Source organism: Lagenorhynchus albirostris, chromosome 11, assembly GCF_949774975.1.
Source record: "Lagenorhynchus albirostris chromosome 11, mLagAlb1.1, whole genome shotgun sequence".
In the NCBI taxonomy this organism is placed as follows: Eukaryota; Metazoa; Chordata; class Mammalia; order Artiodactyla; family Delphinidae; genus Lagenorhynchus; species Lagenorhynchus albirostris.
Window position 1 is genome coordinate 21,922,325 of NC_083105.1, and position 22,624 is coordinate 21,944,948.

Genomic DNA, 22,624 nt, shown 5'->3' on the forward strand with positions numbered 1-22,624 from the left:
GCACGGACATATATACACTACCAAATGTAAAATAGATAGCTAGTGGGAAGCAGCCGCATAGCACAGGGAGATCAGCTTGGTGCTTTGTGACCACCTAGAGGGGTGGGATAGGGAGGGTAGGCGGGAAGGAGACGCCAGAGGGAAGAGATATGGGAACATATGTATACGTATAACTGATTCTCTTTGTTATAAAGCAGAAACTAACACACCATTGTAAAGCAATTATACTCCAATAAAGATGTAAAAAAAAAAAATAGACACATGAACCCCAATGTTCATTGTTGCACTATTTACAATAGCCAGGTCATGGAAGTAACCTAAATGCCCATTGACAGACAAATGGATAAACATGTGGTACATATATATACAATGGAATATTACTCAGCCATAAAAAGGAATGAAATTGGGTCATTTGTAGAGACGTGGATGAATCTAAAGACTGCCATACAGAGTGAAGTATGTCAGAAAGAGAAAAACAAATATCGTATATTAACGCATATATGTGGAACTTAGAAAAATGGTACAGATAAACCAGTTTGCACGGTAGAAATAGAGACACAGATATAGAGAACAAACGTATGGACACCAAGGAGGGGAAGCGGTGGGGAGCGGATGTGGTGGTGGTGTGATGAATTGGGAGATTGGGATTGACCTATATACATTAATATGTATAAAATAGATAACTAATATGAGCCTGCTGTATACAAAAATAAATAAAATAATATTCAAATAATAAGGCACGGATACAAATTTATGCTTGTAAACAACTGACGTGAGTCTTTTGTGTTTTAAACTATATTTAGTGTGTTTATTTTCCTCAGTAAAAATGTTAAATGAAAAGTATTGGCAGACTATTGCACTGTGATTGTTCTTACGTGAAGTTAAAATTTCATGTATATGTAACTTTGATATGTAACACAATGATATAATAAATGAGGCAACCAATTAAATTTGTGCAAGTAACACATTTCCATAAAAATTTAAGCAAATACTAATAATTTTATTATAATGAACTAACTGTTGAGGCTAGATCCTGAAACCTGGCTTTGTTTGTGCTTAGATATTTGGGAAGTTTATAAACTTTTTGCTGTTTGCTACATTATACTCTTTACAATAAAATCTCTTTACAATAAACATTTGAGAATTAAAATAATTCCAAAGGTATTTCAGTTACAAACTTTAAGAAGTTTGCTCACCAGGTATTTGATGAGTGTTGCTGACATTGAATATAATCTTGCATAAATAAATATTAAATATTTGACTTTGTATTTGGACAATAATTCAAAATAATCCTGCTTTTTCAACTTTTGTGAATACTAAAGTATTCTAAGACTGTTCTTATACTACTTACATGGTACATTATTTTTATTTTTACCATATTATACAGAATATATAAAATGACCATTATACTTTAGGAATTTAAATTCTAAATCAGTAATATTTTTCAGCTTGATAGGCTACCATTAGTTAACTAGCTATAACCTCAATTAGCTATAATCTGAAAAAACAATATTAATGAATGGATCAGTGCCCTTTAAGAGTTAATTCATTATCAAGAATGTTCCTAATCTTTGGCATCAGTGGTCTCCCACCTTCTTTCTTACTAAAATCGTGTGTGTGTGTGTGTGTGTGTGTGTGTGTGTGTGTGTGTGTGTGTGTCTTAATTTAAAAAAATCACCTTAAGTACTTGGTCTGTATACTTTTGAAATTAGAGCAGTTATGTATTGACTGTATCTTCTAATGATACCCCACTTGTGTACATCTAGTGGGTTTTTCTTTTTCTTTCAGGAATTGATGCCAACATAAAAGATAGCTTAGGTAGAACTGTCTTAGACATTCTGAAAGAACATCCATCTCAGAAATCTCTCCAGATTGCAAGTCTCTTACAAGGTAAAGAGTATTGAATGATGGATGAGTTTGCGTTACAGTTAAGATTAAATTAAAACTGTCCTAGTTTTCTCTTGGGTTTTAACATTTACTTTTGAATGAACTTATTATTTGCTTTTTTCTCTGGTATACTTTTAAGCTCAATAATAATTACTACCTTTTAATGTTTTATTTCGGTTTTTCAACTGCTCAGTAATTTTTTAAAAGCTAAACTTTTTTTTACTTATGTGATATTAAAAAGCGTTTTTAATTAAACACATGTAATAAATATGTAGTTATGAACTTGAAGGTATTAGGACTGTAAAGTGATGATGCTGAGGTATTATCTTACACTTGAATAGTGCTTTAAGAGTTTTCAGGGATTTTCTGTTATTTTGTCTGTTTTCTATAACTGTGAGGTAGATAAGGCAGATATCGTTATTCTTCTTTTTGCACATGAGGGAAACTGAAGCTCCAAGAGGCTAAGTGACTTGCTCAGACTTATATGTCCTATTCTAAGTGGTAGAACTGGTGTGTAAATGCTGGGTTAACAACAACAAAATTGTACTTAGTTGAAAGAATACAGATTATTTCCTACCAAATCCAGTAGTACAAGATAATTCAGTCCTGCCAGCCTTTGGTTTTGATAAAGGTCATTTTAAGTACATTTGTAGTTAGTTGCAATTACTAGGTCTATTGAAGGTTTGACAACCACCTAGGTACTACTTTTTCATTTGCAGGATTACATACTTCCCCATTTGATCTAAAAATTTTATGAAAAATTTAAATTTAAGTGCTTTCCGTTTCTGCTTGGTGATTAGGCCTGATATGTAACATGTTCCCTTAAAAATCCAGTTGTTTGTTCTTTCCTTTCCACTTAGCTCCTGCACTGTTCAGTGGGGATTATCCCCTACAGTTGTTACAGATTGGCTGTGAATGTAATAGAGGGAGGTGGGATGGGTGCCAATGGATATCATTTGAGAAGCTGAAGAGCAGCTTTGTCCTGCAAGGAGATAGGTGAATTAAAACCATGTTGAGCAGGAGACATGCATAATAGATACAGGAGTCAACAAAGCCCAAAGAGGGGAAAAGAATAGATGCACTACAGGAGGTCATTATGTTCTTTTCTTTCTTTACTTCTGAAACCTCTCAGGGAAGTTCAAACCCCTACAATTTTCTTGTCAATAAAGAAGTTAATTGCAAGTCAAGCACATATAGAGATAAATCAGAGGCGGATACAAGTATGGCTCGTCATATTAATTCAAATTAAAGTCAAGTTGAATGAAAAGTGAAAAATAAAAGAGTGATATATACAGTATTTAAAGAAGTCTTTCCCTTCTAGGCACTTTATATTTCATATTGGATTTTTGCCTCTAACTGAACTTTAAAAAAACTGAGACTTGTGCATAATATGTCTCTCAGGAGAAGCAAAATAAATGTCATCCACTAAAAAGGGGGCATGACATAATTACAGACATTTCTAACATATTGCACTGGTTCAACTTAGATGAAAATGTTATTATATAGGAGTAAATGTCTGTTCTTTTAAATGGTCAAGATTCTTTAGGTATGCCAATTTGTGATGGAGTATTTGTGACATCTTTGAATTTTTAAAATTATTGTCAAATTTTAGAATGTGAACACATTATATTCTCTGCATTCCTGCTTTTCAAATCACTGGTACAGTTTATTATTTATTTTAAATTAATTAACTAATTAATTTATGGCTGCATTGGGTTTTCGTTGCTGTGTGCAGGGTTTCTCTAGTTGCAGGGAGCGGGGGCTACTCTTCGTTGCTGTGTGGTGGGCTTCTCATTGCGGTGGCTTCTCTTGTTGCGGAGCATGGGCTCTAGGTGCTCGGGCTTCAGTAGTTGAGGCTCGTGGGCTCAGTAGTTGTGGCTCGTGGGCTCTAGAGTGCAGGCTCAGTAGTTGTGGCACATGGGCTTAGTTGCTCCGCAGCATGTGAGATCTTCCTGGACCAGGGCTCAAACCCGTGTCCCCTGCATTGGCTGCCAGATTCTTAACCACTGCACCGCCAAGGAAGTCCCAAATCACTGGTACATTTTAAGTCTTATGAAAAACTTTGTTATTGTAGTAAAGACAATTTATAGTAGATAAAATTACTGCCTGAGTCAGAAATTTTCAGTATAGAACCCCATAAGTTGCTTTCTTTTCCTATTAGAATTTGCCTAGTAGAATTGCTCTTAGATAGAAACTATGTGGATAGTATGAAAACAAAAGTGGTTGGCATGATAGCACAAAGTTTCTTAAGTGAATTTCAAGAAGAAGGGGTTCCTTCGGAATAAAGAAGTGCGAGTATTGATTTAACCCCTTAGCCAGAGGCTGTAAACAAACCATCCATTGTGGGCTGAATGCCTTTTGGCGGGTAGCAGATATGTTTTGTTTAGATCACATACTTTTGGCTCACACTGTGTTTCTGTAAAAATTGAATTAGCTTTCAGCATTTAAAAATCTAGGATTTCAGCTAACTCCCCAGTTTGGGTTTCTCAAAAAAATGCAGGCTTTCGTTTTACTTCATTGCCGAACTTTAGATGGGGCATCTGCTCTCTGGTTAACCAGGCTCTGCAGGCTTTCCATTTTTTTTTGTTACATTGAGGTTGAATGTTAATCGACATTTATCCCTGCATTCAGACGCTATTTTCTTATGATTAAGAGAAAAGTGAGATGCTTCTTGTATCTATCTGTCTTTGCCACTTATTAGCTGAATCAACGTGGCCAAGTTAATAATCCTCCCCCTTTAGTTGTCACCTTTAAAACTGAGATAGTACTAGTGCCTGTGTCATAGTTTTGTGAAGATTAAATGAGTTAATTTATATTAAATACTTAGAACACTGCTGGGTGCATAGTAAGCAATATTTAAGTTTTATTATTATTATATCCTCATCAGAATTGGAAAAATGAGAGACAGGCTGAGTGTGGGACAAAAAAAAAAAAAAAAAAGGTAAAATGTCAATAATAGGGAATTCCCTGGCTGTCCAGTTGTTGGGACTCTGCACTCTCACTGCCAGGGCCTGGGTTTGATCCCTGGTCACAGAACTAGGAGCCTGAATGCCACGCGGCACAGCCAAATAAAATTAAATGAAATAAAATTAAAAAAATAAAATAAATGTCAATAAAAAAAGAATGGGGAAGAACATTATTTCTTTGTTGAACTAAAGTTCAATACGCAATTGTGCTTACCTTACAAGATTACAACACTATCATAAATTAAACTTATCCCACTTCATGCATGTATGTTACCTGACTGATCATTATATCCATCTGAATTTGATATCCCTGTTTAGGGATGAAGTCTATTCAAAGCATCATTCTGAGAGTTTTCAACCTTCAGGTAGGATATATTTACGGAAACTGAGGATGTTAAGGAAAGGTTGTGACAAAAATTTAGTTTCAGAAAAAGTATTCATGAGTCTCTTCTAAAATATCTTTTCTGTTTTAATTAAAAAGCTTTAAATTAATAGCTCATCATGAAGTTCTTTCAGTTTGTTTGATTTTTTGAAGTTCTTTAAAAACTTAGGATATAAAGAAATAAATGAAAAAATGACCATCAAAAGTAAAACAAAGTAGGGCTTCCCTGGTGGCGCAGTGGTTGAGAGTCCGTCTGCCGATGCAGGGGACACGGGTTTGTGCCCCGGTCCGGGAAGATCCCACATACCGCAGAGTAGCTGGGCCCATGAGCCATGGCCGCTGAGCCTGCGCGTCCAGAGCCTGTGCTCCACAACAGGAGAGACCACAACAGTGAGAGGCCTGCGTACCGCAAAAAAAAAAAAAAAAAAAGTAAAACAAAGTTAAAGTTTTTTAAATAAATGAATTCAAGTATGTAATTTCAAAAACTTATATACACAGAATATTTAGACGGCGTGGGAAGATCAACAGTCCTTGAAGCACACATACAGGAAGATACAACCCAAGAAACACATATTTCATCTCCTGTTGAGTCTCCTTCCCAGAAGACCAAAAGTGAGTAGCTAATTGTAAAACCCTTGAAATGATACTAGTCTGCTATGTACTAAACTGTTATGTTTGTCCTATATGTACAAAAAGGCTCATACTTGTGAAAATGTCAGGTCTAATAAGTTATACTCTATATTTTATCCATTTATTCGGTCAACATTTATTGAGCTCCTGCTATTTGTCAGGCAGTATTCTTGGTCCTGAGATACAGTGGTGATCAAAGGGACAGCAGTCCCTGCTGTCATGAAGTTTACATGGAGTGGGTATTTCACAGTTGACTTATTTTTCCTAAGGTATGTTTTTAATGTAGAATAAAAATATTTATATATGGATTGTAACTGCTAGGTTTTTTTCAGAATGAATTATTGGGATGAAGTTCCTTTCTGAGAATAATTAGAAAAAAATGAATATTTGCATGCAGCCTACAAAATAGTCATGTTGACAGTTGATGCAGATTATATATCTGTTCCTTCTGTTGTCCCTTTATATCATAATTTATTAATTACTTACATAATTATTTGTTTAAATATGTTCTGTTTCTTTTTATTGAACCTAGGAAGTAGGCTCCCAGCACCATTTCAAATTTGTTAATGAATTGTTGAATGAATTCTGTCAGTGAAGTATAATGCCCATAAAAGACTACTGAAGATTAAATGCTGTAGTAAATGAAGCCTTAGGAATTGTAATTCCAGATGCTTTTATGTACTACATATATGTAAACCTTCAATACTTATTTCCATTTTGAGAAAGAATAAAAATAGGCAAAACTGGAATTTCTCTTTGTCTTTTAACATTATTGTACTAATTATGATTTAGTACCTTGCTTTCAGCAAAATAAATTTTCTGACAACTTAATCTTGTTTGCCATATTTTGAGTTCTAGCACCATACTAGTTATATTTTTATTGTTTAACATCAAGTTTTAGCAGTATTCTTTCTTGAAACTTTTGAAAAATTTACTGTTTTCTTACAGGTGAAACTGTGACTGGTGAATTATCAAAACTCTTGGATGAAATAAAGCTCTGTCAAGAAAAGGATTATTCTTTTGAAGATTTGTGCCACACAATATCAGACCACTACTTAGATAATTTGAGCAAGATTTCAGAGGAAGAACTTGGGAAAAATGGAAGCCAGAGTGTAGTAAGTAAGGGGGGAAAGAAGACAATGCGTCTGTCTTTGCCAGTTTGTTGTGTACCTGAGAGGCATAGGATTTATGTGTTATCCTATCTTCAGATTTAGCCAGTGTCAAATGTCAAGCTTCCTGTTGCTCTTGCCCTGATATTCATTGGTGTTTCATTCTCACTGCCTGTGTAGGGAAGAAATGCTTTGCTAAATCGCTTATGGATTGTGATGATCTCACTGTTAGACCCTCTTAACACATGAATTCGTAGTTTCTTTATGTTCTTTTAGTTTTATTGGGCATAATGATATTGGTTTCCAAAGAAAAAAAGAAAACCTTCCTTTTGTCTCTTTTCCCTGTTTTCTCTATGATCTGAGTCTAACCCCATCTTGAAGAAGAAAGACAAAGCTGAGCCATGCGTATATACTTCCCCAGCCACTCCGTAAGTCATAATAGGTGAGAGATGTTGTGGAAAGTTTGACCTGCATATTTCTATAATCTTATGCAAATCCAAATGGATTTGCATGCAACCTATAAGCTCAGAATTTAAATCATGTGTTAGAGATGCTTGCTTATTTGGATTTTTATGTTAACACGATAGCAAGAAAAATTGTAGAGAATCAATCAGATTAAAGTCAAGATTTGTGTACCTGTCTTTTATCCTATAGAGGAAGGATTTATAGGATGCATTGGTATTAAAGGAAATGCATTATTATGATATGAAACCTTTTCTCACTTTTAGAACTTAGTTTGTTATAGAAATATTACACTTTCTTCAAAAGCCCATAATAGAGTGGATTGCGTTAAGTATGTCATTTTATTTATGAAAGCTAAAAAAACAATTGCTAAGTATAATGACTGTTATGAGAACATTTACTTCATTTAGTTACTTAATGTGAGCAGTGACAGTTTCCCAGGGTAGTATTTGCTTGTCTAGGTCCATGGCCAGTCTTACCTTCTAGGCCTGTTTTTTCTTTTTATCCTTTGTCACCCTGTCTTTTGAAAACATCACATTATTGGCGCCAATAAAAGCTCTTTTGAATTATTATGATTAATTATATATATACTGAAGTAAATACTTGTAGGTTTTACCAAATGAAATTTTTATATTGATGAAATATTTACTGTAGTAATTTTAATGTTAGGACAAAACTCCTTGTTTTAAATAAATCTAAAACAGGTCTTTGTTAACTCCAATTACAAACCAGTTACATTTCAACATTTTCTTGAAAGTTGGTTAGAAATTAAAACATATTTATCCTACATAAACAGTACATGGTGTTCAGGTCCACTAAGTGGCTGCTTCGGACCCTCTACTTCTTAACCCACAGATTTTCTGAAAGCCCTAATTTTCTAGACCAGTGGTTTCTAAACTTTTCTTGTTGTAGGTACCAGTAGTAAACAAATTTTGAGCAAACATCCCAAATGTATTTATAATTTTATATGTGTGTATATATATATATATATATACACACATATATACACACACGTATTCTATGAATATATGCTATAAATTATGGGGCATATACTACAAGAGAAATTCAAGTGAAGAAGATAAAGAATAAGTGTAAAATAGAAGATCTAATTTTTTTTCTTTTATTCAATTGGTATCTTGTGCACTTTGGGCTCTACATGATCTGCTTGGAGAACGTAATTCAAACTTATAGCTTTTGGGTGGGGATGGCAGGGGCTTTTGGCATTTAGAGGGTGACATAATTTGGGGAAATGATGGCCAAGTTTTTCTGTAAGTCAAAGACTGTTATTGTGATAGTAGTAAGGGAGAAATGAATGCTCATAAGTTGAAGTTAAGTTCAAAATTAAAGTTTGTACTTCCATACAAGCAATCACTGTTTGTTCCTGTGACAAACTTTATATTGAGTTCTTTGAAAATATTGTCATACAAAATATTAAAGGTTACGTGAGGCAGAAAAGCACAGGGTACATATGAGTAAGAGCAAGCAGTTCTATTTATCTGGAATAATAAAGTTTATAAAGGGGGACAATGGGAGATAAGATTAGAAGATAGGTCAAGGTCAGGCCATGGATGATTTTGAATGTCAGGGTGAGAATTTTGGTATTTATTTTTTAGGAAATGAGAAAAATCTAAAGGATTTTAGACACATAAAAGGCTTTATTGGAAGTGGCCTTTCAGAAGTTGAATCCGATAGAAACTTGTTATTGAATGTTTAAAAGTAATGCAATTTCTTAGAATCTTCTCTGCAGCCTGTGTTTTATTTGGGTCATTCTTGTTTTGTTGAATATCTGTTTCCATTTATCAAAAGTGTTTTTCCAAGTTTTTAAAATGAATTATACTCTCAAATTATGCAAAAAATTTAATTGAGTACTTACAGATCACCTGATATAGATGGTCATTACCACGTTGTGAGCTATAGAATTTATAATAGCAATAATGAGATGTGGTTTCTGACTTCAGGAAGTTCAAACTTTCTACCCCAAGAAGTCTTCAATTGCAGCGTGCAGACAAGACTAACATATAAACAACAAATATATATTACAAGAGCTGACATTTATTAGGTGCTTGCTATTTGCTGTTCTAATGCTTCATATGACTTATGCCACCTCATCCACACAGTAATCCTAACAATGGAGTTACAGATTTGGGAAATGACTCAGCTGGCAATTGGCAGATCTAGGATTCAAACTCAGAGCCAATGTCATTACTTCCCAGCTACGTTTCTTATAATAAACTACCCTGTGGCCAAAAGAATGTTTTTTTAAAGGGAGAGGTTAGTGATTTATAGGTATTCATTGAAGTCTTCATGGTGGTAGGGAGAAATTAAACTGGGATATGGAGGAAGGGGACACATTCTTTGCACTTGTATTGGAATGAATGAATGGGAGAGGATTCTAGCCTGCAGAAATAGGATGTGCAAAAGCACAAAGGTGAGGCCTAGCATTTAACATGAGGATGATTTACCATAAGAATTTGTTTTGAAATGTAATGGGGAGTAAAGCTGGATAAGTAACGATAATATTTAACACTGATGGAACACTTTATTTATATTAACCGATTTAATCCTCACACTAACCCTATGATATAGGTAGTATTATTCCTCCCATTTTACAGATGAGAAAACGGAGGCACAGAGAAATTGTATGACTTTCCCAAGTTTACACGGTAAGTACCAGGGCCAGGATCTGAACAAAGGCAGTCTGGGACTTGGAGCCATACCCCTTACCACTCAACTATTTACTTAGAGAACAGGGACAAATAATTAGATTTGGGGAGCTAGTCAGAAGTTTAATATTGATGCTGAGGGGAATAACTTTTGAGTATGGGAGTTCTTTCATGAAGGTGACATTTTTAGAAGATAAAAGTGGTAACTATATGTCAGATGTTCTGGGGAGGGATTCAAACAGTGACTCTCAGCAATGGTCATACATTAGACTTATCTGGGAAGACTTCAGAAAATACTGACACCCTGAGGTATCACGGCAGACCAACTAAATCAGAATTGTTTTGGCTGACTCTGAGCATTGTTCTTTTTTTTTTTTTTTTTAGCATCTTTATTGGAGTATAATTGCTTTACATTGTTGTGTTAGTTTCTGCTGTATAACAAAGTGAATCAGCTATATGTATACATATATCCCCATATCCCCTCCCTCTTGCGTCTCCCTCCCACCCTCCCTATCCCACTCCTCTAGGTGGTCACAAAGCACCAAGCTGATCTCCCTGTGCTATGGGGCTGCTTCCCACTAGCTATCTATTTTACATTTGATAGTGTATATATGTCCATGCCATTCTCTCACTTCGTCCCAGCTTACCCTTCCCCCTCCCCATGTCCTCAAGTCCATTCCCTACATCTGTGTCTTTATTCCTGTCCTACCCCTAGGTTCTTCAGAACCTTTTTTTTTTTTTTTTAGATTCCATATATATGTGTTAGCATACAGTATTTGTTTTTCTCTTTTTGACTTACTTCACTCTGTATGACAGACTCTAGGTCCATCCACCTCACTACAAATAACTGAATTTCATTTCTTTTTATGGCTGAGTAATATTCCATTGTATATATGTGCCACATCTTTATCCATTCATCTGTTGATGGACACTTAGGTTGCTTCCATGTCCTGGCTATTGTAAATAGTGCTGCAGTGAATATTGTGGTACATGACTCTGAATTATGGTTTTTTCAAGGTATATGCCCAGAAGTGGGATTGCTGGGTCATATGATAGTTCTATTTTTAGTTTTTTAAGGAACCTCCATACTATTCTCCATAGTGGCTGTATCAATTTACATTCCTACCAATAGTGCCAGAGGGTTCCCTTTTCTTCACACCCTTTCCAGCATTTATTATTTGTAGATTTTTTGATGATGGCCATTCTGACTGGTGTGAGGTGATACATCATTGTAGTTTTGATTTGCATTTCTCTAATGATTAGTGATGTTGAGCATCCTTTCATATGTTTGTTGGCAATCTGTATATCGTCTTTGGAGAAATGTCTATTTAGGTCTTCTGCCCATTTTTGGATTGGGTTGTTTGTTTTTTTGATACTGAGCTGTATGAGCTGCTCGTATATTTTGGAGATTAATCCTTTGTCAGTTGCTTCATTTGCAAATATTTTCTCCCATTCTGAGGGTTGTCTTTTGGTCTTGTTTATGGTTTCCTTTGCTGTGCAAAAGCTTTGAAGTTTCATTAGGTCCCATCTGTTTATTTTTGTTTTTATTTCCATTTCTCTAGGAGGTGGGTCAAAAAGGATCTTGCTGTGATTTATGTCATAGTGTTCTGCCTATGTTTTTTTTGGTTTTTTTTGTTTCTTTTTTAACATCTTTATTGGAGTATAATTGCTTTACAATGGTGTGTTAGTTTCTGCTTTATAACAAAGTGAATCAGTTATACGTATACATATGTCCCCATACCTCTTCCCTCTTGCATCTCCCTCCCTCCCACCCTCCCTATCCCACCCCTCTAGGTGGTCACAAAGCACCGAGCTGATCTCCCTGTGCTATGTGGCTGCTTCCCACTAGCTATCTATTTTATGTTTGGTAGTGTATATATGTCCATTCTACCTATGTTTTCCTCTAAGAGTTTTATAGTGTCTGGCCTTACATTTAGGTCTTTAATCCATTTTGAGTTTATTTTTGTATACGGTGTTAGGGAGTGTTCTTTTTTTTTTTTTTTTGCGGTATGTGGGCCTCTCACTGTTGTGAGTCAGCAGGCGGACTCTCAACCACTGTGCCAACAGGGAAGCCCAGGGAGTGTTCTAATTTCATTCTTTTACATGTAGCTGTCCAGTTTTCCCAGCACTACTTATTGAAGAGGATGTCTTTTCTCCATTGTATACTCTTGCCTCCTTTATCAAAGATAAGGTGACCATATGTGCATGGGTTTATCTCTGGGCTTTCTCTCCTGTTCCATTCATCTATATTTCTGTTTTTGTGCCAGTACTGTACCATACTGTCTTGATTACTGTAGCTTTGTAGTATAGTCTGAAGTCCGGGAGCCTGATTCCTGCAGCTCCCTTTTTCTTTCTCAAGATTGCCTTCGCTATTTGGGGTCTTTTGTGTTTCCATACAAATTACGCAATTTTTTGTTCTAGTTCTGTGAAAAATGCCACTGGCAGTGTGATAGGGATTGCATTGAATCTGTAGATTGATTTGGGTTGTATAGTCATTTTCACAGTGTTGATTCTTTGAGCATTGTTCTTTTAAAAAGCTTATTCTAACATGCACATTATTGGCCTAGAGGACCAAAAATCTGCTGGGACCTTACTGAGGTAATTCAGGCCTCAGATGATGCATCTGAACTGAGGTCTTGATAACACCACAGGATTATAGAATTTTAGATCTAAATAAATTTGATAGATCTTCTGGTGCCCAGCCTAATTCCCATACTGTCCAGTGTAAGAGCTCTCTTGAATTAGGGAGCTTTTTAGTTTATCATTCAGGAAAATTCAAAGTATAGTCCAGCCACAGTCCTAAATTACAATTATTTCTATATTTTAATGCAATATCAAATGTGGAAAACAGGTTTGTTTATTATTCACATTTTTGGCTGAGGATGGGCACTTGGGTTCATTTAAACTTTAATTTTAGATTATATGAAACATTCAACTTCTTCATTGTAATATGAAAAATAATTCCAAAATTTAAAAGAAATCAAAATGTAAGGAAAATATGTTTTGTAGCATTTATGTTATTAATAACTGTATTTTTCATATTAATTATTTGGCTTGAATTTTGTGGGTATTTTAACTATTCTTCATCAGTTTAGCTTTTATTGCTTTTTTCTTCCGATAGAGGGCGCTCTAATTCAGTAATTTAAAATACAAAATCAGCCGTCTTATGTAAGAACTTTTATTTTTGTATTGGAGGTTTGGGTTTTATTAAAATATTAGCCTTAAGGTGGTAGTTTGAATAATTTTACTAAAATAAGTGAATTAGAAATTAAATTCTTCTTATGATTGTATCTATTTGATGGAAGGTTTTACATTTAATGTGAAGGGCATCTCAAGTTAAAATTACATTTTATTTTGCATAAATTTTAATTCAAAAGTCAGTCTGTTTTTATTTCTTTTGTAATATGCATATGGAATCATTTTCTAAGTTGAATTAAGACATTATATAATCTAGAATGTAAATTTTGAAGAAATATAAATATCTTCACATTCTTTTCAACCCCTGAAATTTAGGTTTTTGAAAGAATATAAAATTATCTGAAAAAAATTTTCTATTCTCTTCATTTGTTTTTCCAAGTCATATTTGCAGCTTTCCCTCCATGTCTGTAAACAATGTACACAACTCTTAAATGTGAACACACGATGCCTTAGAGAAATTTGATGATAACATAAGATCATTAGAGCAAATTTCAGAATTTAGGTTTCAGGAAAACATTGTTTTAAGATATAAAATTAAAAAGGCATTATTGCCTCATCAGCCTGTGCTTCTAAGAAATAAATAAGAAGCATCAGGGATGAAATGCATTATGTAATTTTTCTTCTGAGGGGAAACCTAGACACAAGCAGCATCTAAAGGTTATTGTTTGAAAGGGGTTGTGTTGGCAGGTTTTTCTTTCTTTCTGTTTTTTTTTTTTTTTGCGGTACGCGGGCCTCTCACTGTTGTGGCCTCTCCCGTTGCAGAGCACAGGCTCCGGACGCGCAGACTCAGCGGCCATGGCTCACGGGCCCAGCCGCTCTGCGGCATGTGGGATCTTCCCGGACCAGGGCACGAACCCGTGTGCCCTGCATTGGCAGGCGGACTCTCAACCACTGCGCCACCAGGGAAGCCCTGTTGGCAGGTTTTGAGCTATTTAACTCTTCTCGCTTATCTCTTTTATGTTATTTCACTTTCGGTCCAATGTAGAATCCTTAATTATGTTTAAGCTTTCTGAAGTATGAGATATTTAGCATTTTAAGATTTCAGGTTCAACTTCTCAGTTTTTATGCCAAGCTTCTATAAATTGCATGAGAGCACTCTCAGGGTGGGGAGGGTTGTCTATAGGAAAATATAGTTAATTTGGTGCCAAAATTTTCAAGTCTTAAAATAGACTCAAATTAGGCTGCCTAAAATTCAAATGGTGTTTTTGATACAAAGTTAACTTTCAAACATATTTTAACACAATTCTAGAGCTTAATATCAGGAATGCAGAAATTTCAGAATTGTGAGAGACTTTAGTGGCTATCTCATCCAGTTCCTGTCAGAATCAGAGTACTTCGGGAAATGAATTTTCTATATAGAGTGTTCTTCTTACAAGATTGTAAGTGATTCTTTAGCATATATGAATTTTTTAAATAGTGGAGCTAAATCTTAAGCAGTGGTAACTATTATTTTATTGGGAATATAATATTCAGAAGGGTATTTGTAACTTTAATAATTCATGTCTTACATAGTTGAACAAATTTTTTGGAAGTGATGACTCAAGGCTGCTGTGTATTAAGCCCAGGTTTGGTTTGTCCTAACAGATTCTCCAGGATTTAGGGAATGCATAGATTCTGTTGACCTATATTTGTATTTTGAAACTGATACCATTAACCATATATATGTACTAAATGTACACGCAAGGAAAAATCCAGAATCAGAATGGTAAGATTTTTGTCTCTATTTTTACCCTAGGAAGAAAATTTGTACCTTTAGTGAATCTAAGAAGATCCTTTAGATAAATGGCTACTAGGATAAAAGAGACACTCTTCTGAATTTCAGACACAATTGCTTTTATCTTTCATGTCACATCTCTGTTCTATTTTGTCTTGTAAGTTTATGCATTTTTAAATATTACTTCTTATAGACTCCTTGATGGCATGATCTGTATTTGATTGACCTCTGTAATCACATCCTGCCTAGCACAATGCCTTGAATGTAGTGGTCTCTCAGTGAAAGTTCATTGAATGAATAAATACATAAGAAGGCAGACACTGCATGTGAGTGCACATCTTCTTGTAAATAAACCATCATCATCGAAAAACATGTTTAATTATTTGGAGGTGAATTTCAGAGTACAAGGACAAGTGTTTTTCCATCAAGCATGGAGTTTCAATTTTTTAGGGAGGTAACTTAGTCTAGCAGTTAATAGCATAAACCTGGGTTTGCATTCTTGTTCCGCCACTTACTAGCAGAGTGACCTTTGGAAGATGTTTGATCTTTTCAAGCCTTTGTTTACTCATTACTAAAAAAAAAAAGAAAAGTTTAATATGGTTTTCTGTCAGTCACAGAAAAAGAGCTATTTTCTTTTGTGTTGTTAAAAACATGCCATCTTGATTTTTATGTTTCATAGACTTTGTCTAGCTTTGTCTAGACTTTCTAATAGTCACTCAATGTCAACATAGAGGGGATTTCTCTAGTGAAATGCTAAATAAATATTCAGTTCTTTGATTAGTCATAGTCAGTATTTTTCTTTGAAAAAACCAATCATCTATTATAGTCAGGTCTGCACATGTTAGGGAGGAATAGCAAACATGGCAAATAATTGATCTTACATGAAAAATTATCTCAATAAACAGATTCTTGGCTCAAAGTAAAAACACAGAATTCAATGGGACTTAATATAAAATCCCCAATTAGATTCCTAAAAATTTAGTGATATAAGATGGGAGAGGTTTAATTTGGGGGAATAGTTCATGCAAAAAGTTCTGGGTGTTTAAGTGACCAAAATTGCAATGTGAACCAACAGCGAAATGTGGCTGCTAAAAATCAATAAACAGTTTCCAAGCTTTGATCTCTGAAAATAGCATTTATTAAGTACTAAGTTTTAACTAAGTTCTAGACATTGTGGTAAGCATGTTAAAGTCATTATCTCCTTTATTCCTCACAACAGTGCGATGAGGTAGGTTTTATTATTCTCAATGTGGAAATTAAGAGTAAAATAACTTGGCCAGGGTCATAGAACTATCAAAAAGTGAAGCTGCTATCTGAACTTAGGTTTGCTATCTTACAAGATCATGATTCTAACTATTAGGTCAGCCTGTCTGTCATTAGTACCTTCCACATTGACTACCCTTACCTTTTCTTCATCCCACCATCTTGCAATTTCACTTGAATTATTGCAGGAGCCTCTTATCCTATCTTCTAGTTTTCTCTCTTCACTTGCCCCAATTTATTCTTGATACTCTTGCCAAATCAATATGCCTTAAGTGTAATTCTGATTATTTCATTCTCCTCAAAGCTAGCACTGGTCCTCACTATACAAATTCAGTACAGAACAGAATTTTAACTCTGACATTCAAGGCCTTCCATGTTCTAGCTTCATCATATATTTCCAGCTTTCTTCCATTAATGTCTTAGATAAATTTAATGTTCTGGTAAAATAGATTATTCTCAAGTGTGTGTCTTTCAAATAGATTATTCTCAAGCGTGTGTCTTTCCTTATCTCTGCTTATGCTCACATGTTTTATCCATGTGTAATTCTTTTCCCTATTGTTTTTACTTATTGAAAACCATCCTTCGCAAAACCTTTTTTGATCCTCCTATTTAGATCCAACTATTTGGATCAGATATCATTAATTTTATTTATATACCTATTATGCAGATTTCATAGTCTGCTGTGTAGTATTGGTGCAAAATCTTCTTTTTTGGCCTTGCTTAGAAGCCCTTTGATGACAGGGAAATATTGATCTCTGTGTGTGAGTGTGTATCCATAGCATAGTTCCTCACTCATGTGCTTAATAAACATTTGTTAAATTGATATGATACACAATGGACATCAAAAGTCTGTTTAATAACTGAATTTAGTGTATACCTATGGAAGAGCTCTAACAAGGAGTCTTTTTAATCTCAGAAGAACTTCCTCTGTTGGTTGATATTTCAAATAATGAATGCCTCACCATTTGATTTGAAGATGAAGTGAAATACCCAGTTAAACTATATTATAAACTTCCTCACAACATAAAATCACAAACATCTTAGGTCAAGTCATACCTTTCTTAAGTAGTAATGCATCTCTTTTACTGATAACAAAGAAGTCTTACATTGCAAATACCATGTTCGATTCCTGATAACATAGAAAAAGGAAATCTACTATAAGAATATGGGAACATATATCTCAATTATATTATTAAATTTTTAAATTTTCAATTTTGTTATAAACATTTTTTTAATTCATCACTGTTATTCTTTCTGTATAAGTTGAGAGGGCCTATTTTTGAAGCAGTTTTTTCAGTTAATCATAAAGAAAATGGGCTTAAGCCTACACCCTACGTTTTCCCCCAATTGTTAATGATTATTGCTGATTATGATGTGCTCAACTGATGCATAGTATTATTTTGTGCACATTTTAAAATGTGTTTGACACTAAAATATCTTAATACTAAGAGCATTCTGTTAAGGTATCCAAAGGCAGCAAACTCCCTTCCTAATTAAACTTTTATATATTCGAATTTTATGAAGTTTGTGAAGTGATCATTTTATCTACTCTGTAGATGCAACATCAGCCAATTTTTGTTTTGATATTTTCATTCTCTCTGATCTCTCTCTAATGTCTAACTTGAATTTAATCTTCCTAACAGAAGAACTCAGCTATTATGATTTCCCTGAGAATCTATACTTTATACTCAGGAGTTAATTGTAATATTTTGTTGAAAATTTGATAATAATTCAACTTTATTCTAATCTTACTCTCCAGATAATGATGAAGTTAATTTTTGACAGCTCTTAGCCGCATGTCACATTTACCTTGTTCGTTTGCCATAATGCACCTGATTTGTAGTTCTGTTTCATGGTGCACATTTGAGAGTTCTTGATTCTCTTTTGGAGTAAAGGCCTTGGACAGCCTGCCATTATAAAGGAATCCTATTTTGCTTCCTAATGCTGAAGGAAATCAGTCTAGAGCCTGAGCTTAAAGAGACATGTCAGTGGCGATAATCACTTATCTTCATGTTCAGGGAAATGTTTTTCACCTTGAAGAACAAATTAATACTAATGGAATATTGGACTAGTAACCAAGAAAAAATTACTGAAATCGCTCATGCTTCTAACATATTTTATCATGGGGCCATTTGGGACATGACTACTGAATATTGGAATCAATTCAGCCTCTAACAGATGAAGAATTAGATTTCTCTACGATACAATCAAAGTCAGTAACAGTAGATGGAAAAGATACTGTGTGGCCTGCTTTAATCTCAGGATTAGAATTTAAAAATTGTCTGGTATTATTTTAACTTGCTTTTGCCAGAATTTTTATTTCTACCATCTATGCTTTTTAAAGTTTAAATGTTTTGGTTGCTTGCAGTTTCACAACAGTTCCATTTAGTTGATAGCTGCCAGTCTATACTACCAAATCATTAATAATGAGAAACAAAGTCTTAATTTGGAGAAAGAATGAGGTAGTCAAGAAAATGAATTTGATGGGGAGTGAAAGGTCCTAAAATGAATGAAGATAATGAACCAGTGAGAAGTGTATATTAGTAAAAGTGGAACTAGCTTGCCCCCCAAATGAATGAGACAAACATTGACATATGTTACATCTTTTCCTATAATCATCCATTCTATGTTGCTGAAATAAATCTATTCTAGCCTTGAAGAAGATTTTCTTTTTGCCCTATAATCTTGCTTTTACTTAGCAAGGTGCCATTTTCCTAAACATTTAAAGAATCTTTATTGTCATAGTTATTATCATCAGCTTCACTAACTTACTGAGTCCCCACCTTAAGGAATTATACTAATTCCTTCAATAACATGTATTTGTAACTTGGAGTAACATTTTAGTGTAGAAAATAGGAACTTTGAACTCAAACTCAAAGACTTGTATTTGAATCCCAGTTCTAGTCCTTAGATAAATACTACCCTGATCTTCAGATTTCTCATCTGCGGCAAAGTGTTTCTAAAAGGTCTTTCTCACCTCGACCTACTGAATCAGAATGTCTGGAGCTGGATTACTTACAATAAAACTCCCTAGGTGATTCTTATGCTGTTTATGAACTGCACTATAACAGTTTAAAAATGTTGATTTCTTTGAGTCAACTACTCAGACCCATTTTCTTCTTACCCACATGTATCTATGGATCTCAGATTCCAATGATCTGACCCTAATTTGCCTTTACTTTCTCTTACTGCTCCTATGAATGCAAATTTGATTGGTCATCAAGGCAAAATGACTTACCGTTTAAGGTTTGCTCTTCCTGTTTCTGTGAAAAATGCCATTGGAATTTTGATAGGTATTGCATTGAATCTATAGATGGCTTTGGACTAATATGGAACTTTTAGCAATATTGATTCTCCTGATCCATGAACACAGAATATCTTTCCATATGTTTGTGTCTTCATTTTCTTTTAAGTGTTGTAGTGTTCAATTAATCATAAAGATTAATAGATCTTTCACCTCGGTTAAATTTATACGTAAGTATTGTATTGTTTTTGATACTCTTGTGAATTGGATTGTTATCTTTATTTTTCAGATATTTTGTTGTTAGTGTATAAAAATGCAAATGATTTCTATATGTTGGTTTTGTATCCTGCAGCTTAACTGAATTTATTGATTAGTTCTAGGTTTTTTGGTGGATTCCATTGGAATCTGAGATCCACAGATGGAGGTAGAGTCTTTAGGATTTCCCATATATGACATCATATTGTCGGCAAAGACAGTTTTTCTCTTTCCTTTTTGATTTGTATTCCTTTTATTTCTTTTTCTTCCCTGATTGCTCTGGCTAGGACTTACAGTACTATGTCGAATAGGAGCAGTGAGAGTAGGCACCCTCTTGTCTTGTTCTTAGTCTTAGAGGAAAAGTTTTCAACCTTTCACCATTGAGTATGATGTTAGCTGTGGGCTTGTCATGTATGGCCTTTATTATGTTGAGATATGTTCTTTCTATACCCCATTTGTTGAGTGTTTTTATCATGAAAGGATGTTGAATTTTGTCAAAAGATTTTTCTGCATCTATTGAGATGATCGTATGATTTTTATCTTTCATTCTATGTAACTTAACTTTATTCTTGAAATTAAAACTGGTGTTAAAGTACCATATAAAGTATAAAGTGGTATTCAAAAGAATATATTATCATCCTTTCATTTTCAGTTCTTCAAATTCGTAGACTATACTCACTGCTGCTCCCTTGTCCTTAAAATTCTATCTTCTCTGTTATAACCCAACTTTGGCTTGCTTCTCCCTGACCCCCCTCCTTATTTATGTAAAACTCTGTAGGAATGAAACTAAACCTATTTCAAGTGCTTGTTATCGTTCCTAGCAGAGAGTAAGTGCTCAATAAATTTTTTCTGGATATTCAACTACTCTTTTAAAATTTGATGTTATCAATGTCTTCCTTTTCATCCATTCTGTTATATCTAATCAGAACTCATTTCATTTCCTCATAACTATAACCCACAAGGTTCTGGGCAACATAAATTAAGATGAGGTCATTTCACCCGCATAATCTTCAAAGATTGTATTGGCCCAAAGCATCCTTCTTGGGAGTTAAGCAAAGTGCCAGATAAGGCCTCAGGAAGAGAGATGTTCACAGAGATTGAATGTGTTTCATGTTCACAATAACTTATTAATTGTCCTTCTACTGGTGTCATCCTTCTTCCAATACATAACCATAGTACACAGGAAAAGTGTGTGTGTGTGTGTGTGTGTGTGTGTGTGTGTGTGTGTGTGCCTGTGAAGAGGGAGAGTAGAAGAGGAGAAGAGAGAGATCATAATATTATCAATAAGGACTTGTATCTCTGCCCTTTGATTTAAGAGTTCTCTAATTTTATCCTGTCCTTTAGAACAAGTGACATTTTATGGTTTTGAGAATGTAGCCATAAACACTGAAGAATCTGATCTTTTCTAGACATAGTAATGTCACAGTGCAAAGCATTAAATTCTGTATTCATAGATCAGATATGAGAAGGTATACTTCAAAATTCTTTTCTTATCTGTAACCTAATCTTAAGACGTACTTTGATTATTCGTAAAGCTGGAGGCATATTTACTTAACCAAGATATTCTGACGCACACACAATGATGAGATAGAGTAATTAGGGGGTGGTGTGGTTGTTTATATACAGTGGCTAGAGGAGACCTCTCTGAGGAGTGATGTATAAACTGTAATCTGAAGGAAGAGAAGAATCCTGTCATATAAAGTACCAAGGAAAGAAAATGTGGAATAAAATTAAGTACTCTTTCCTGAGGTGGGAAAGAGCTTAATATGTTTAAGTACCAGAAAGGAGGGCAAAGGAGTGAAGCAGAGTATACTGAACTATGTAGAGAATAGAATGGAATGGGATTGGAAAGCCAGATTAGACAGGGCCTTGTAGGTCATGGAAAGTGGTCTGATTTTGTTTTTTTAAATAAAAAGTTTTTAAGCGGGGAAGTGATATGATCTGATTCATGGGAGCAAAGTTGGAAAGTTCCTGCTTCCTGTAAATTCACTGCTAATTCTATTTTTTTTAATATCAGATGTCTGTATGATATTATAGAATAATACATTTAATGATATGCTTAACAGTTAGGAACTGGGCTGCACAGCAGGAGGTGAGCAGCGGGCCAGCAAGCGAAGCTTCATCTGCTGCTCCCCATTGTTCCCCATTGCCGGCATTACCACCTGAACCATCCCCCCTGCAGTGTTCACATTACCACCTGAACCATTCTGCCCTCCGCACCCCCCGTGGAAAAATTGTCTTCCAAGAAACTGGTCCCTGTTGCCAAAAAGGTTGGGGACCGCTGTCCACTGTCCTTGTTGTTTGTGTTTTCCTTTCCTGGCTCCTCCTTCTCACAGTCCCTTGGCTTTCTTTCCCCCCGCCACCGCGCCACAGGGCTTGCAGTGTCTTAGTTCCCTGACCAGGGGTCGACCCCAGGTCCACTCCATGAAAGCACAGAGTCCTAACCACTGGACCGCCAGGGAAGTCCTTTTCTGTTCTTTATTGAGCATTCTCTTCCATGGAGAGGGAACAGCTCTTTGTGTTCAGATAGCAACTCAGTGTTATTTATTTCCAAATCTACAATTCTATTCTCACCTCCTCACTGCTGTCCAGTTCTGTATTACAATTGCCAGAAAGACCTCTTTCTACAAACATCCCACTGTCTTTTTGGTTTTTTTTCTGGCTGCGCAACACAGCACGTGGGATCTTAATTCCCCGACCAGGGATGGAACCTGCACCCCCTGCATTGGGAGCGTAGAGTCTTAACCACTGGACTGCCAGGGAAGTCCCCCACTGTCTTTTCAAACCCAACCTGTCAAAATGTAAATTAATTATCTTCCCGCTCAAATCTGTACCTGTTCCCGTTTTCCAT

At 35.1% G+C, this 22,624-nt stretch overlaps 1 protein-coding gene across 6 annotated transcripts in view; it reads left to right on the top strand.

Annotated features, from left to right (window-relative positions):
• The window catches only part of ANKS1B (ankyrin repeat and sterile alpha motif domain containing 1B), a 1,163,439-nt gene that overhangs the window by 207,222 nt on the left and 933,593 nt on the right, over positions 1–22,624 (top strand). For all 6 annotated transcript variants that reach the window (XM_060164617.1, XM_060164618.1, XM_060164622.1 and 3 more), the window contains exons 6-8: positions 1,789–1,890; positions 5,734–5,847; positions 6,814–6,980. In XM_060164617.1, the coding sequence (XP_060020600.1) occupies positions 1,789–1,890; positions 5,734–5,847; positions 6,814–6,980 (383 nt within the window). The remainder of the gene's footprint in view (positions 1–1,788; positions 1,891–5,733; positions 5,848–6,813; positions 6,981–22,624) is intronic.